The 12642-nt window shown below is 43.3% G+C and overlaps 1 protein-coding gene across 6 annotated transcripts in view; it reads left to right on the forward strand.

Annotated features, from left to right (window-relative positions):
- The window catches only part of SORT1 (sortilin 1), an 88238-nt gene that overhangs the window by 45331 nt on the left and 30265 nt on the right, over positions 1–12642 (forward strand). For 4 of the 6 annotated variants that reach the window (NM_001427912.1, XM_054668503.2, XM_054668501.2 and 1 more), the window contains exons 6-10: positions 1487–1560; positions 4955–5004; positions 6604–6734; positions 10327–10471; positions 11609–11764. In NM_001427912.1, the coding sequence (NP_001414841.1) occupies positions 1487–1560; positions 4955–5004; positions 6604–6734; positions 10327–10471; positions 11609–11764 (556 nt within the window). The remainder of the gene's footprint in view (positions 1–1486; positions 1561–4954; positions 5005–6603; positions 6735–10326; positions 10472–11608; positions 11765–12642) is intronic. The other 2 variants (XM_054668498.2, XM_063810483.1) reach the window with 1 other exon arrangement.

The raw sequence follows: 12642 nt of genomic DNA on the forward strand, positions 1-12642 counted from the left end.
GGAGCTCAGTAAGCTCACATTGCCGGTGTAATGTTGTCAGTCAGAATTTTGTTAAGTCTCTGCTACATTTCAAACTATTGGCCAATCCCTCCTTTTGAGAACTCTAATTGTTTGGCTTCTGTGACATTATTCCTTTTAGTTCCTTCCTTAACGTCCTTTCAGCCTACCCTTAAATGCCTACTCCTCATTTCACTGAGCATTCTCTTCCACTCTTACCATTTAGCTACCACCACCTATAATGTATAAGATTTTCAAATCCTTATCTCTAGCCCTGGCTTTCCCCTAATGCATCATATTCCTGTCTTGCTGCCCCCTGAATATCTCTAGCTGGATGTTCCACAAGCACCTTAAATCAATTTAAAACTGAGCTTCCTCCCTACTCTTCTCTCAGACCTGATCTTCTTCCCTTAATCCTTATACTAGTTAATGATATCACAATGCATCCTATACCCCAACCAGGAAACTAGAGTGACCAACTTACATGCATGTGCATGCACGTGCGTACACACACACACACACACACCCCTACCTCTCATCCTGCCCTGCAGGAGAAGTCATCCAGTTCTACTATGCTAGCTTCTAAATTCTTGCAGAGCCTGTTCCTCATGGCCAGTGTTCAAGACCTCATTAGCTCTTACCGAACTAATGTGGCAGTCATTCACTGCTTTTCCTTGCCTCTAGTCTGGACCCTCTGAAATCCATCTTTCCCATTCACGTCCAAGTACTCCACCTAAGAAAGTGAAACGGACTGTGTCATCCTCCTGCTTAGCACACATTCCTCCTGAGAGCACCTCATATGCAATAAACCCTGGAGTCCTTACCATGGCACAGAAGGAAGGCTCTCTGTGAGCTGGCCTCACCTTTCTACCTAGCGTTAGTTCCTCATTTGCTTACCCTGGAATTTGCACTCAAGTAATGCCTGATGGCTTTTAGCTCCCTGCACACACTGCAGGGTTTATGACCTCCTTGCGTTTGCTAATACTAGTCTCTCTTTGTGCAGCAACACCTCATCTCCCTGTTTGCCTTCTTTTGGTCCCACTGCTCATCATTTAAAACTCAGTGCACCTGTCTTCTTCAGGACACCATCTCTGATGCAATGTTCCTCCTCTCCTCACTTCTATACTAGACCATATTTTATAACTCTGCATAGTGTTGAACTTTCTTCTTATCTATGCGCCTTGTTAAACTGTGAGCCCCTTCTCTCAGCAGGGAGTGTGTCTTATTCATCTTTGTATCCCCAGTGCAACATCTGGTACAGTGCCTGGCACATAATAGGCACTTCATACGCATTTGTTATTCTGAACTTCCAAGACCCCAAAAGGGCCCAGATAAACCATGTGTGTGTCTGTGGAGCTCGGGCAGCTCTGATGGAGCTTCAGTGTGTGTTTTTCCTGTCCTGAATGATTGGATATGAAATATTAAAGGTCATACAAGCAACTACACAGGATAAAGCTAGAATTTTGATAAGTCATTTATAATCTTTCAGAATGGCCTGTGGGTGTCCAAGAATTTTGGGGGAAAATGGGAAGAAATCCACAAAGCAGTATGTTTGGCCAAATGGTGAGTAACAGAAGACTCCATCTGTGCAGAGCCCTAAACCCTTCCTGATAGCGCTGCCAAAAATCACATGAATAAATATTGAGCACTTTGTGCCAAGTACTCTTCAGGGTGCCATAAGAGATATTGGAGAGGGGTGTGACACAGGCCTTGACCTGGAGGAGCTTCTCATTCTGCTGGAAAAGAAGACTTAGTCTCACTTAAATGTTAGAACATAAAGTATAAAACAAGGCAGGTGACTGAGTTGCTGCTGCCTGCCCAGGGTTCATTCTCCATGAATGGTGACATCAATTAAAATACAATAAAATATAGCTTTAATTTAGGGATTTAAATACTTCTCCATGCCCAGATTTACCCTCTTGTCTAGAGTTCCATTTCAGTCATGTAGAACATGGCAAGGAATCAGGAAGAAAGCTGAAAGAGCTTCCAGACTCCTGAAGTCACATTGCGCACCAAAACTCATTCACTTTTCTTGGAGAGATTCCCTGCCCCTCCGGGTGCCTGCTTAAAGAGGATGGAGTGGAGGGAGCTCTTACTTGGGAGTCTCGTCACCTTTGTTCTGTCCTCACTCTGCTGCTAGTCAGGGGCTCAACCTTTCTGGGCTTTAGTTTTTTCCTTTTGTGAAAGGAGGCTTATTTGGAGAATGTGGGGATGGCTAAGCAAGAACTGAATTAACAGGCTTCATGCCTCCAAAATCTGATTAGGCTCAGAATGTTGTTTAGAGCCTCTTTCTCCTTTCCCTTTGACTAATTTCAGCTAATTTGTGAATCCCAGTTTATAGCAGATTGGTTACAGAGGTAGGATATGTAACTGCTGCAATAAGCACGTAACAGCATTAGAATTACAGCCTGAGAGCTGGAAGGAGGTGGAATTACTCTAAAAGAGCAGACAAAGACTTAGAGAATAATCAGTATTAAATTATTTAGTGCTAGATCAAGAAAGTACACCTGTGTTAGTAACTTCTAATGGGAACACTGTGTTATAGTTTGATAGAATTGATGTTCATGATGATGACCCACAATCCCAAGAGTTTCCTGTACTCTAGGAATCAGGAAAGTGTAGAATACAGATTTGAAATATGTCTACCAAGATTGATTAAAATATTAAATATATTGCTTAAATAAAGTAGGCCTTTTCTAGAAATGTTCTTGTTCTTGAGATAGGGTATTGCTCTTTTGTCCAGGCTAGAGTACAGTGGCACAGTCATGGCTTACCACAGCCTTGACCTCCTGGACTTAAGTGATCCTTCTGCCTCAGCCTCCCAAGTAGCTGGGACTACAGGCATGTGCCACCATGCCTAGCTAATTTTTGTATTTTTATTTTGTAGAGATAGGGGGTCTCACTATGTTGCCCAGGCTGGTCTCAAACTCCTGTGCTAAAGCAATCCTTCCTCCTCAGCCTCCCAGAGTACTGGGATTATAGGTATGGGCTACCATGCCTAGCCCCAGAAATGTTTTTTTAATGAGGTTTTTATAGCACCACTCTGGTACACATGCCACATTTGCTTTCGTTTTATGTATTCTAATGAATTGTATTTGTACCTTATACAGTTTTATCAGGAAGGAAGGAATTTTTTTTTTCTTGAGACGGAGTCTTGCTCTGTTGCCCAGGCTGGGGTGCTGTGGTGCAATCTCGGCTCACTGCAGTCTCCACCTCCCAGGTTCAAGTGATTCTCCTGCCTCAGCCTCCTGAGTAGCTGGGATTACAGGCGTGTGCCACCACACCCAGCTAACTTTTGTATTTTTAGTAGCAATGGGGTTTCACCATGTTGGCCAAGCTGGTCTCAAACTCCTGACCTCCTGATCCGCCCACCTCAGCCTCCCAAAAGTGCTGGGATTACAGGGCATGAGCCACCGTACCAGGTGGAAGTAATTTTTAAGATAACTAAGTTAAATTGTTTCACTCCTGATGGAACTAAAACATGTAGGTCATGTGTAAATAATTTTTTTTTCTTTTTTTAAGATAAGGCCTGGCTCTGTCACCCAGGCTGGGATGTAGTGGCACGATCTCTGCTCATTGCAGCCTCTGCCTCCTGGGCTCAAGTGATCCTCGCACTTCAGCCTTCCCAGTAGCTGGAACTACAGGCATACACCTGGCTAAGTTTTGTTAAATTTTAATCATTAAAACTCATCTTTAGCCAAGTGCAGTGGCTCATACCCATAATCCAAGCACTTTGGGAGGCTGAGATGGAAGGATTGCTTGAGACCAGGAATTCAAGACCAGCCTGGGCAACAGAGTGAGACCCCATCTCTACAAAAAATTAATGAAAAAAAAAAAGCCAAGCATGGTGGTGCACACCTGTAGTCCTCGTTACTCAAGAGAAAGAGATGGGAGGATCACTTTAGCCGAGGAGTTCGAGGCTGCAGTGAGCTGTGATTGCACCACTGCACTCCAAACTAGGTGACAGAGCAAGACTCCGTCACTTAAATAAACAAAACCTTATCTTTAAAACTAAAAAGTTATTTTAAAGTAGGATTTTGTTTTGTATCCTATGCAAGGTTTTTACTTTTGTAACATTTTTTGTTGTTGTTGTTTAGTGTCTAAATATGAATAACCAGGATGCTGCTGTTTACTCACCTTTTTAGATCTCTAGTTTCTAGGAATTTACAACCAAAAGTTCTGAAAGAACATGCTCAAAACCAACACCTTTTTTTGGTTGCAATCCAGTAAGTGCCAGGAGGGTCTGAATCTAGTTCCCTGCAAACTCCCTTTCCAGGTTACATTTTAAATAATTCAACCTCTGACCTAGTTGTCTATTTGAGATGGAAGAACTAAATTATTTAACTCATACAAAGCATTGAACTAGATTCTGAAGGGAAACAGCAAAGTATAGTACCTGCCCTGAAGAAGCTAATTTATATAGTAGGAAAGGTAAGGCATATACTATGCAAGTAAAATAAAAAACAGGAGGCAAATGCATGCCAAGTGGCTGTGCAGATGGTACAGTGCTCTAAAACAGAGTTTCTCAATCTCAGCACTAATGACATTTTGGATCAAAGAATTCTTTATTGTGGGAGGACTGTCCTGTGCATCATAAAATGTGTAGCAACATCCCTGGCCTCTACCCGGTAGATGCCAATAACACCTCCGCCACCCACCCCTCAGTTGTGATGATCAAAAATGTCAGAGACAAATGTTGAGAGGGTGAGTAGACCAGCATGACTGCCTGAAAGAGTTCACATAAAGAAGTGGTGGACTGTAGACAACACATGGGCCGGGCAGTGGGGAGCTTGACAGGCAGAGCTGTGAAGGACCAGGGCTCAGCACCTGAGAAGTGGTGCTTGTCAGTGCCTGTGAATGAAGCTTGTTAGACCTGCTAGGAAGTTTGTGAGTAAGGTCAACATAGTCCTTCAGCAGTCTTAAACCATTTCTTTTCCCCGTTTTTGCCTCATTGTAGGGGATCAGACAACACCATCTTCTTTACAACCTATGCAAATGGCTCCTGCAGTAAGTATATTTTAGTCCCAGAAAATAATGTCCTGTTGTCCATTCATGGTAGAATTTTCTGGGTTGTGCAAGGTAGAAACATAAAAGGTCCCTCCATTCTCCTGAAATTGTAATAGCTAAAGAAAGCTGTTAGTGGTTATTAAAATCTTGAAAGTAAAACCAAATTACTACACTACCCAGATCAAGTAAAAATATAGGCTATACGTAGAGGCAATATTTAATCTTAGCAATGTATTTATGTAAAGCAAATATTATGCTACAGACAATAGCAAATTGAAATGCATGGTTATTTCTACAGGAAAGCAAGGGTTGTGTTTGTGTTTGCAGAAGCAGCTGGCTTCCCAAACTCTGACACAGTTTGAAAACAGAAAGCAAAATCTTTCATTTACTCATTCAACAGATATTTGAGCACCTGCTCATATGCTAAACACTGTTCTAAGGATGGAGAGAAGAAAACACCCAAGGCCTGCCCTCATGGAATGTAAATTCAGGAAAACCAAAACTCCAGCTGGGCATGATGGTTGCATGCCTGCAGTCCCAGCTACTTGGGAGGCTGAGACAGCAGGATTGCTTGAGCCCAGAAGTTCAAGGACAGCTTGGGCAATGTGGCAAGACCCCCAGCTCTTAAAAGAAAAGAAAAGAAAACTCAAGACAATTTAAAATAGGATAAGATAATTCCAAACTGTTCCATGAAGAAAGTAGAGCAGCACGCTGTGGCTTTTTTTTTTTTTTTTTTGAGGCGGAGTCTTGCTCTGTCGCCCAGGCTGGAGTGCAGTGGCGCCATCTCCGCTCACCACAAGCTCCGCCTCCTGGGTTTACACCATTCTCCTGCCTCAGCCTCCTGTGTAGCTGGGACTACAGACGCCTGTCACCACGCCCGGCTAATTTTTTGTATTTTTAGTAGAGATGGGGTTTCACCGTGTTAGCCAGGGTGGTCTTGAACTCCTGACCTCGTGATCCACCCGGCTCGGCCTCCCAAAGTGCTGGGATTACAGGCGTGAGCCACCGCACCCGTCTGCTGTGGCTTTGATGTTTTTATGAAACACTGTATTAGAATTAAGTAATCTCTTACCTTTCCATTGAGCATAAAATCTGAAATGTATAAAATAAAACACAAATATGAATTGCCTATATCTAATGCTGTATCACTTTTTTTTTTTTTTTTTATGAGACGGAGTCTTGCTCTGTCACACAGGCTGGAGCGCAGTGGCGCGATCTCTGCCCACTGAAAACTCTGCATCCCGGGTTCACGCCATTCTCCTGCCTCAGCCTCCCGAGTAGCTGGGACTACAGGCGCCCACCACCACGCCTGGCTAAATTTTTTTGTATATTTAGTACAGATGGGGTTTCATGGTGTTAGCCAGTTTGGTCTCTATCTCCTGACCTCGTGATCTGCCCACCTCAGCCTCCCAAAGTTCTGGGATTACAGGCATGAGCCACTGCGCCTGGCCGCTGTATCACATTTTATGTTGTCACTTGATTAACATGCATAGTATTTAAAATGCTTTAGCTATAAAATTAAGACTGATTCTAAAACAACTGCTTTGAACTAGGCTCACCAGTAAGTGAAATTTTAATTAATATTTTGTCTTGTTTAAGAAGCTGACCTTGGGGCTCTGGAATTATGGAGAACTTCAGACTTGGGAAAAAGCTTCAAAACTATTGGTGTGAAAATCTACTCATTTGGTCTTGGGGGACGTTTCCTTTTTGCCTCTGTGATGGCTGATAAGGTAGGTATTGCCCTCTCCCCTTTGGGGTCTGATATTTCTGCAAATATCTCTCGTATAGATTCTCTTTATTACTTGGCATTGACAGAGTTTCTTGTCTTTTTGTTATATTTAGTACCACTGTGAGTGTTAGGGGTGATTCTTTTTGCAAAGGCTGATTGACTGATAGGCTACTCTGCACTTTGGCCTTCTGTCACCATGTGAATTCTGTTATCTTTTTTGGGATTGTTTTTTTTTTTTGAAACAAAGTCTCTCTCTGTTGCCTAGGCTGGAGTGCAGTGACGCAATCTCGGCTCACTGCACCCTCCGCCTCCCAGATTAAAGCAATTCACCTGCCTCAACCTCCCAAGTAAGTGGGACTATAGGTGTGCACCACCACACCCGGATAATTTTTGTATTTTTAGTAGAGATGGGGTTTTGCCATGTTGGCCGGGCTGGTCTTGAACTCCTGAGCTCAGGTGATCCCCCCACCTCAGCCTCCCAAAGTGCTGGGATTATAGGCGTGAGCCACCACGCCCGACCAGGATATTTTGATCCAGTGTTTGGGCATTACTCAGACATGGACATCTGTAGAAAGCAATCTCTTGCTCATTATCCAAGAATAAAAATACAATTAGATAACATTAATTGAGTGCCTACTATATGCTAGGTACTATTCTAAGTCCCAGGAATATGGCAGTGAACAAAACAGATGAATTTCCTGCTCTCAGAACTTATGTTTAAGGGGGAAAATAAATACTCAAAAAATAAATATGAAGGCTGGGGGTAGTGGCTCACACTTGTAATCTCAGGACTTTGGGAGGCTGAGGCGGGTGGATCCCTTGAGCCCAGGAATTCAAGACCAGCCTGGGCAACATGACAAAACCCTGTCTCTACAAAAAATAAGAAAATTAGCCAGGCATGGTGGCATGTGCCTATAGTCTCAGCTACTTGGGAGGCTGAGGTGGGAGGATCATCTGAGCCTGGGGAGGTTGAGGCTGCAGTGAGCTGTGATCATGCCACTGCATTCCAGCCTGGGTAACAGCACAAGACCCTGTCTCATAAATAAATATAAATGTGAGTGTGTGTGTATCAGGTAATAATTAAAGCCGTGAAGAAATCTAAAACAGTGAGAAAACAAAGTGTCAGGAGTCAGTGCTCTTTTAGACAGACTGTTTAGGATGGGCTCTCTGAGACCTAAGTGAAACAAGAACTTGACCATGTGGCCATCTGGGAGGAGAGTAGGATGAGGCACAGCCAGTGCAGAGACCCTCAGGCTGGAGCATGCCCGATCAATCCAAGCAAAGGGGGGAAGGGCAGTATGGGGGGAGCACAGAGAATAATAGTCCAAAGTGGGGCCAGAGGGGGTCTGGCCAGACCTTATGTGGCCTTTGTAGATCACAATTAGGATGTGGGCCTTACTCTTCTTGTGTTGGGAGCTGTGAGAGGGTTGTGAGCAGGGGAATGCTGAGATTTGGCTTCTCTTTTGAAGAATAGGTGTGCGCAGAACAGCCTGACAGGGGCACGCGCAGAAGCAGCGGGAGCGCCGGGAGCTCTCTCAGGAGTCCAAGCTGGGGAGGTGGTAGCTTGGCCAGGCTCTTGGCAGTGGGTAACGGGGCAGGTGGTGAGACTGTGGATATATTTTTAAACATATTACTAATAGGACTTGCTGATGGATTTGATGTGGGTTGTGAGAGAATGAGTGGAATCAAGGGTACCTTTAAGAGTCTGTATCCTGAGCGCCTGAATGGTGGTGCCATTTTCTAGGATGGCAAAGACTGCAGGAGGAGCAGGTTGTGGGAGAAAAATCAAGAATTCTGTTTTGGGCCGAGCATGGTGGCTCACGCCTTAATCCCAGCCCTTTAGGAGGCTAAGGCGAGCAAATCACTTGCGGTCAGGAGTTTGAGAGCAGCCTGGCCAACATGGCGAAACCCTGTCTCTACTAAAAAATACAAAAAATTAGCCAAGCGTGGTGGCGCATGCCTGTAATCCCAGCTACTCGGGAGGCTGACGCACAAGAATCAATTGGACTGTGGAGACGGAGGTTGCAGTGAGCCAAGATCATGCCACTGCACTCCAGCCTGGGCAACAGAGTGAGACTCTGTCTCAAAAAAAATAAAAAAAGAATTCAGTTCTGCATATGAGACACCTATTAGATATCTGAATGGAGATGTCAAGTGAGCATTTGGGTATATGAATCTCCCTAATTGCTATGGTATTTGAAGCCATGTGACCAGATGATATCTTCTGGAGGAGTAAGTAGGTAGCAAAGAGGTGGGAGGACTGAGCAAGCCCTGAAGCACCCACAACTGAAAGGTTGGAAAGAGAAGAATCCAGCAAAGAAGACTGAGAGGGAGGGATCAGGGAGGAAGAGGGAAATCAGGACCATTGAGTTAGGTGCATTCTGAGAATTATCCGCTGGAGTTGGCGACGTGGAGGTTGTTGGTGACCTTGACAAAAGCACTTCATTGGAAGTTAAAAGGCCGATTGGAGTGACTTCAGTGAGAACTAGAGATGAAGAAGTAGGCAGTAAATACAGATAACTCTCCAGAGCCATTTTGTAATATCCTCCCAATAACCCTGTGAGCTAATAGTATTACCTCAGTTTTATAGATGAGGAAATTGAGTAACTTACCTAGGGTCAACCAGTAGTGGAATCCTGCTGGAAATCAGACTCAAATTCCAGAGGTAGCTTCCTATGCTATACTGCATATATGGTATAATGCTGTCTACAGAATTAAAATTTTGCGATGTACTTTTGAACTCTGGTTTCTACCTACAATAATGAGAATAAGATTCAAAGTAATAAGACATGTTGGTATAAGTTGAATAAGTTAAATGTACTTATCACTGAACTTTAAAGAGTATTTAATCTAAGGAAACACCGACATTAATTCTCATGCTCAGGCTAACTGTATCTAGTAGCGATGTTAAGCTATTTATCAGAGAGTTAAGTTTTAATTGCTTTCTTAACAGACTCTTTTCGTCAGCCAAATACTCCCTAATCAGTTTCCTTATAGTAATTTCCGACTCTCCTTGGCCTCTTTCCAGCCCATGCCTGTTCCCTTCATCCTGGCTATTCTGAGAGACTTCCTTAGAGAGAAGGCGTGTTACATCTTGACTTCCCTTGTGATCTCCCAAACATGGGTTTCATCTCTATTTTCTAGACCCTTAAGTATATAATTCTTTAAATTATGCAAGCACTGTATGAAAGGGACCAAACTTTTATGCAGTAGTCATCATTTTAAGAATTACCTGAGTGTATGCAAATGGCTATAAAGCCAACCTAATGTTCTCATCAAATCCTTAGCTCTACGGAAGGAGGTGGACTATCAGAGACCAAGACTATACTATCTTACAGGGCCGCATCAGAATGAAGAATTCAAAGGGAAAGCCAAGATAGCCTTACTTAGAATAGAATGGATTGTTCCTTTACCTAGAACTTGGCTAGGGGCTAGAAATTGCTTTGGTAATTGGTACTATGACCTTTCATTCATAGCAATCGTACCCAGTAGAGAAATGGATAATAGTAATTATTTAAAACATTCTTGTTCATGTCCCTGCCCATGGCATCTTGGCAGAAAATTAGAAAGATAAATATTGACATCTGTTCTAGGATACAACAAGAAGGATCCACGTTTCAACAGATCAAGGGGACACATGGAGCATGGCCCAGCTCCCCTCCGTGGGACAGGAACAGTTCTATTCTATTCTGGCAGCAAATGATGACATGGTATTCATGCATGTAGATGAACCTGGAGGTAAGAGCTTTTTAGTGGCTTACCCTTAAAAGCATAGAGATGTAAGCTTTGAGCAGCTTTTATTTTTACATGTCGAGTTTTCCTCTTACCCCTAGAAATTTATTAGTGCCCTACTGATTTTTCTGTCCTAGAGATCATCTGTAGCCCCTGTTAAAAATGCCACTTGTTTTGGTAGCTTGTGTGTATGTTCAGGTGTTCTAGAGCAGAGCTGCTCAAAGAATGGTCAGCAGACTGGTACTGATTTGCAAACTGTCTGTTACCAGATAAGTACAGAAATTGAGAGCAAGAGTTTGGAAACTCTTCTAGCCTTTTGACAAAGCAATTTTATGTCTGTTGGATCTAATGACAAAAAATTAGGGGTTTATGGCTGGGCGCAGTGGCTCACACCTGTAATCCTGGCACTTTGGGAGGCTGAGGCGGGCAGATCACGAGGTCAGGAGATCGAGACCGTCCTGGCTAACACAGTGAAACCCCATCTCTACTACAAAAAATACAAAAAATTAGCTGGCCGTGGTGGCGAGCACCTATAGTCCCAGCTACTCAGGAGGCTGAGGCAGGAGAATGGCATGAACCCGGGAGGTGGAGCTTGCAGTGAGCTGAGATCGTGCCACTGCACTCCAGCCTGGGCAACAGAGCGAGACTCCATCTCAAAAAAAAAAAAACTTAGGGGCATATATTTTGTTTACCTTTTCATTTTCTAATGATTAGTTTTTATTATGTTTTACAAAAGCATCAGTTTGTGACATATTGGAAATCTTACAAATTGATCCTTCACTACAGATAGTTTGAGAAGCATTGTTCTAGAGTGTAAAGATTTAAAAATATGTAAACTAAACACAGGGCCTCTCCCACCAAAATATATCTGGGAAGAGTTTTTCTGTAGCATCTGATTAATTTATTCAACAAACTCAGCATTTGCCATATTCCAGGCACTAAGCTGGGTACTAGAATTAAAGATGGGCATAAAGATCTTGAGTATCAAACCTTGATTAATTCTCAGGTCTGAGTCTTCATCATGAAGAGACACAATTGGCTACTGTGTTTGGTCAGGCAGATAATCATGTGTGTGGTTAGACTATTGTTTTTCTCTTTGGTTCCACCCAAGACTTAGTATTTTTGTTTGTTTGCCTATTTCAGACACTGGGTTTGGCACAATCTTTACCTCAGATGATCGAGGCATTGTCTATTCCAAGTCTTTGGACAGACATCTCTACACTACCACAGGCGGAGAGACGGACTTTACCAACGTGACCTCCCTCCGCGGCGTCTACATAACAAGCGTGCTCTCCGAAGGTGAGTCTCGGCATCGCAGTGGTGTACTGTGCCTTCAGCTGCATGTGGTAGGATTTGAGGCTTCGGGGAACCTGTCCCCTAGTAATGTTGCTTGCCAAGCCAACAAGCCTACCCATGTACATTTTTTTGTTTCCTTTTTTTTTTTATTGTGGCAATATGTCTAACAAAATTTGCAGTTTTTAACATTGTATAGGGTACAATTCAGTAGCATTAAGCACAGTCACAATGTTGCACAACCATCACCCCTATTTCCAGAGCTTTTTCATCATCCCAAATCGAAATTGCACCAGGTGCACAAGCACTCCTCATTCCCCACCCAGTCGCCCAGCTCTGGTAACCAACATTCTATTTTATGTCTCAGTGAATTTGCCTATTCTAGGTAGCTCATGTAAGCAGAATCATACACTATTGGTTGTTGTATGTCTGGCTTCTTTCATTTTGCATATTGTTTCAAAGTTCAGCCACATTGCAGCATGTTTTAGAATTTCACTTATTGCTTTTTAAGACTAGAATATATTCCTTTGTTTGAATATAGCACCTTTTTTTTTTCTTTCTTTTTTTTTTTTTTTTTTTTTTGAGATGGAGTCGCTCTGTTGCCCAGACTGGAGTGCGGTGGCGTGATCTCAGCTCACTGCAACCTTGGTCTCCCAAGTTCAAGGGATTCTCCTGCCTCAGCCTCCTGAGTAGCTGGGTTTACAGGTGTGTGCCACCACACCCAGCTAATTTTTGTATTTTTAGTAGAGATGGGGTTTCACCATGTTGGCCAGGTTGGTCTCGAGCTCCTGACCTCAGGTGATCTGCCTGCCTTGGCCTCCCAAAGTGCTGGGATTCCAGGCGTGAGCCACCATGCCCAGCCTGTTTTTTATTCCTCCATTGAT

Source organism: Pan troglodytes, chromosome 1 (genome assembly GCF_028858775.2).
Source record: "Pan troglodytes isolate AG18354 chromosome 1, NHGRI_mPanTro3-v2.0_pri, whole genome shotgun sequence".
NCBI classification, from domain to species: Eukaryota; Metazoa; Chordata; class Mammalia; order Primates; family Hominidae; genus Pan; species Pan troglodytes.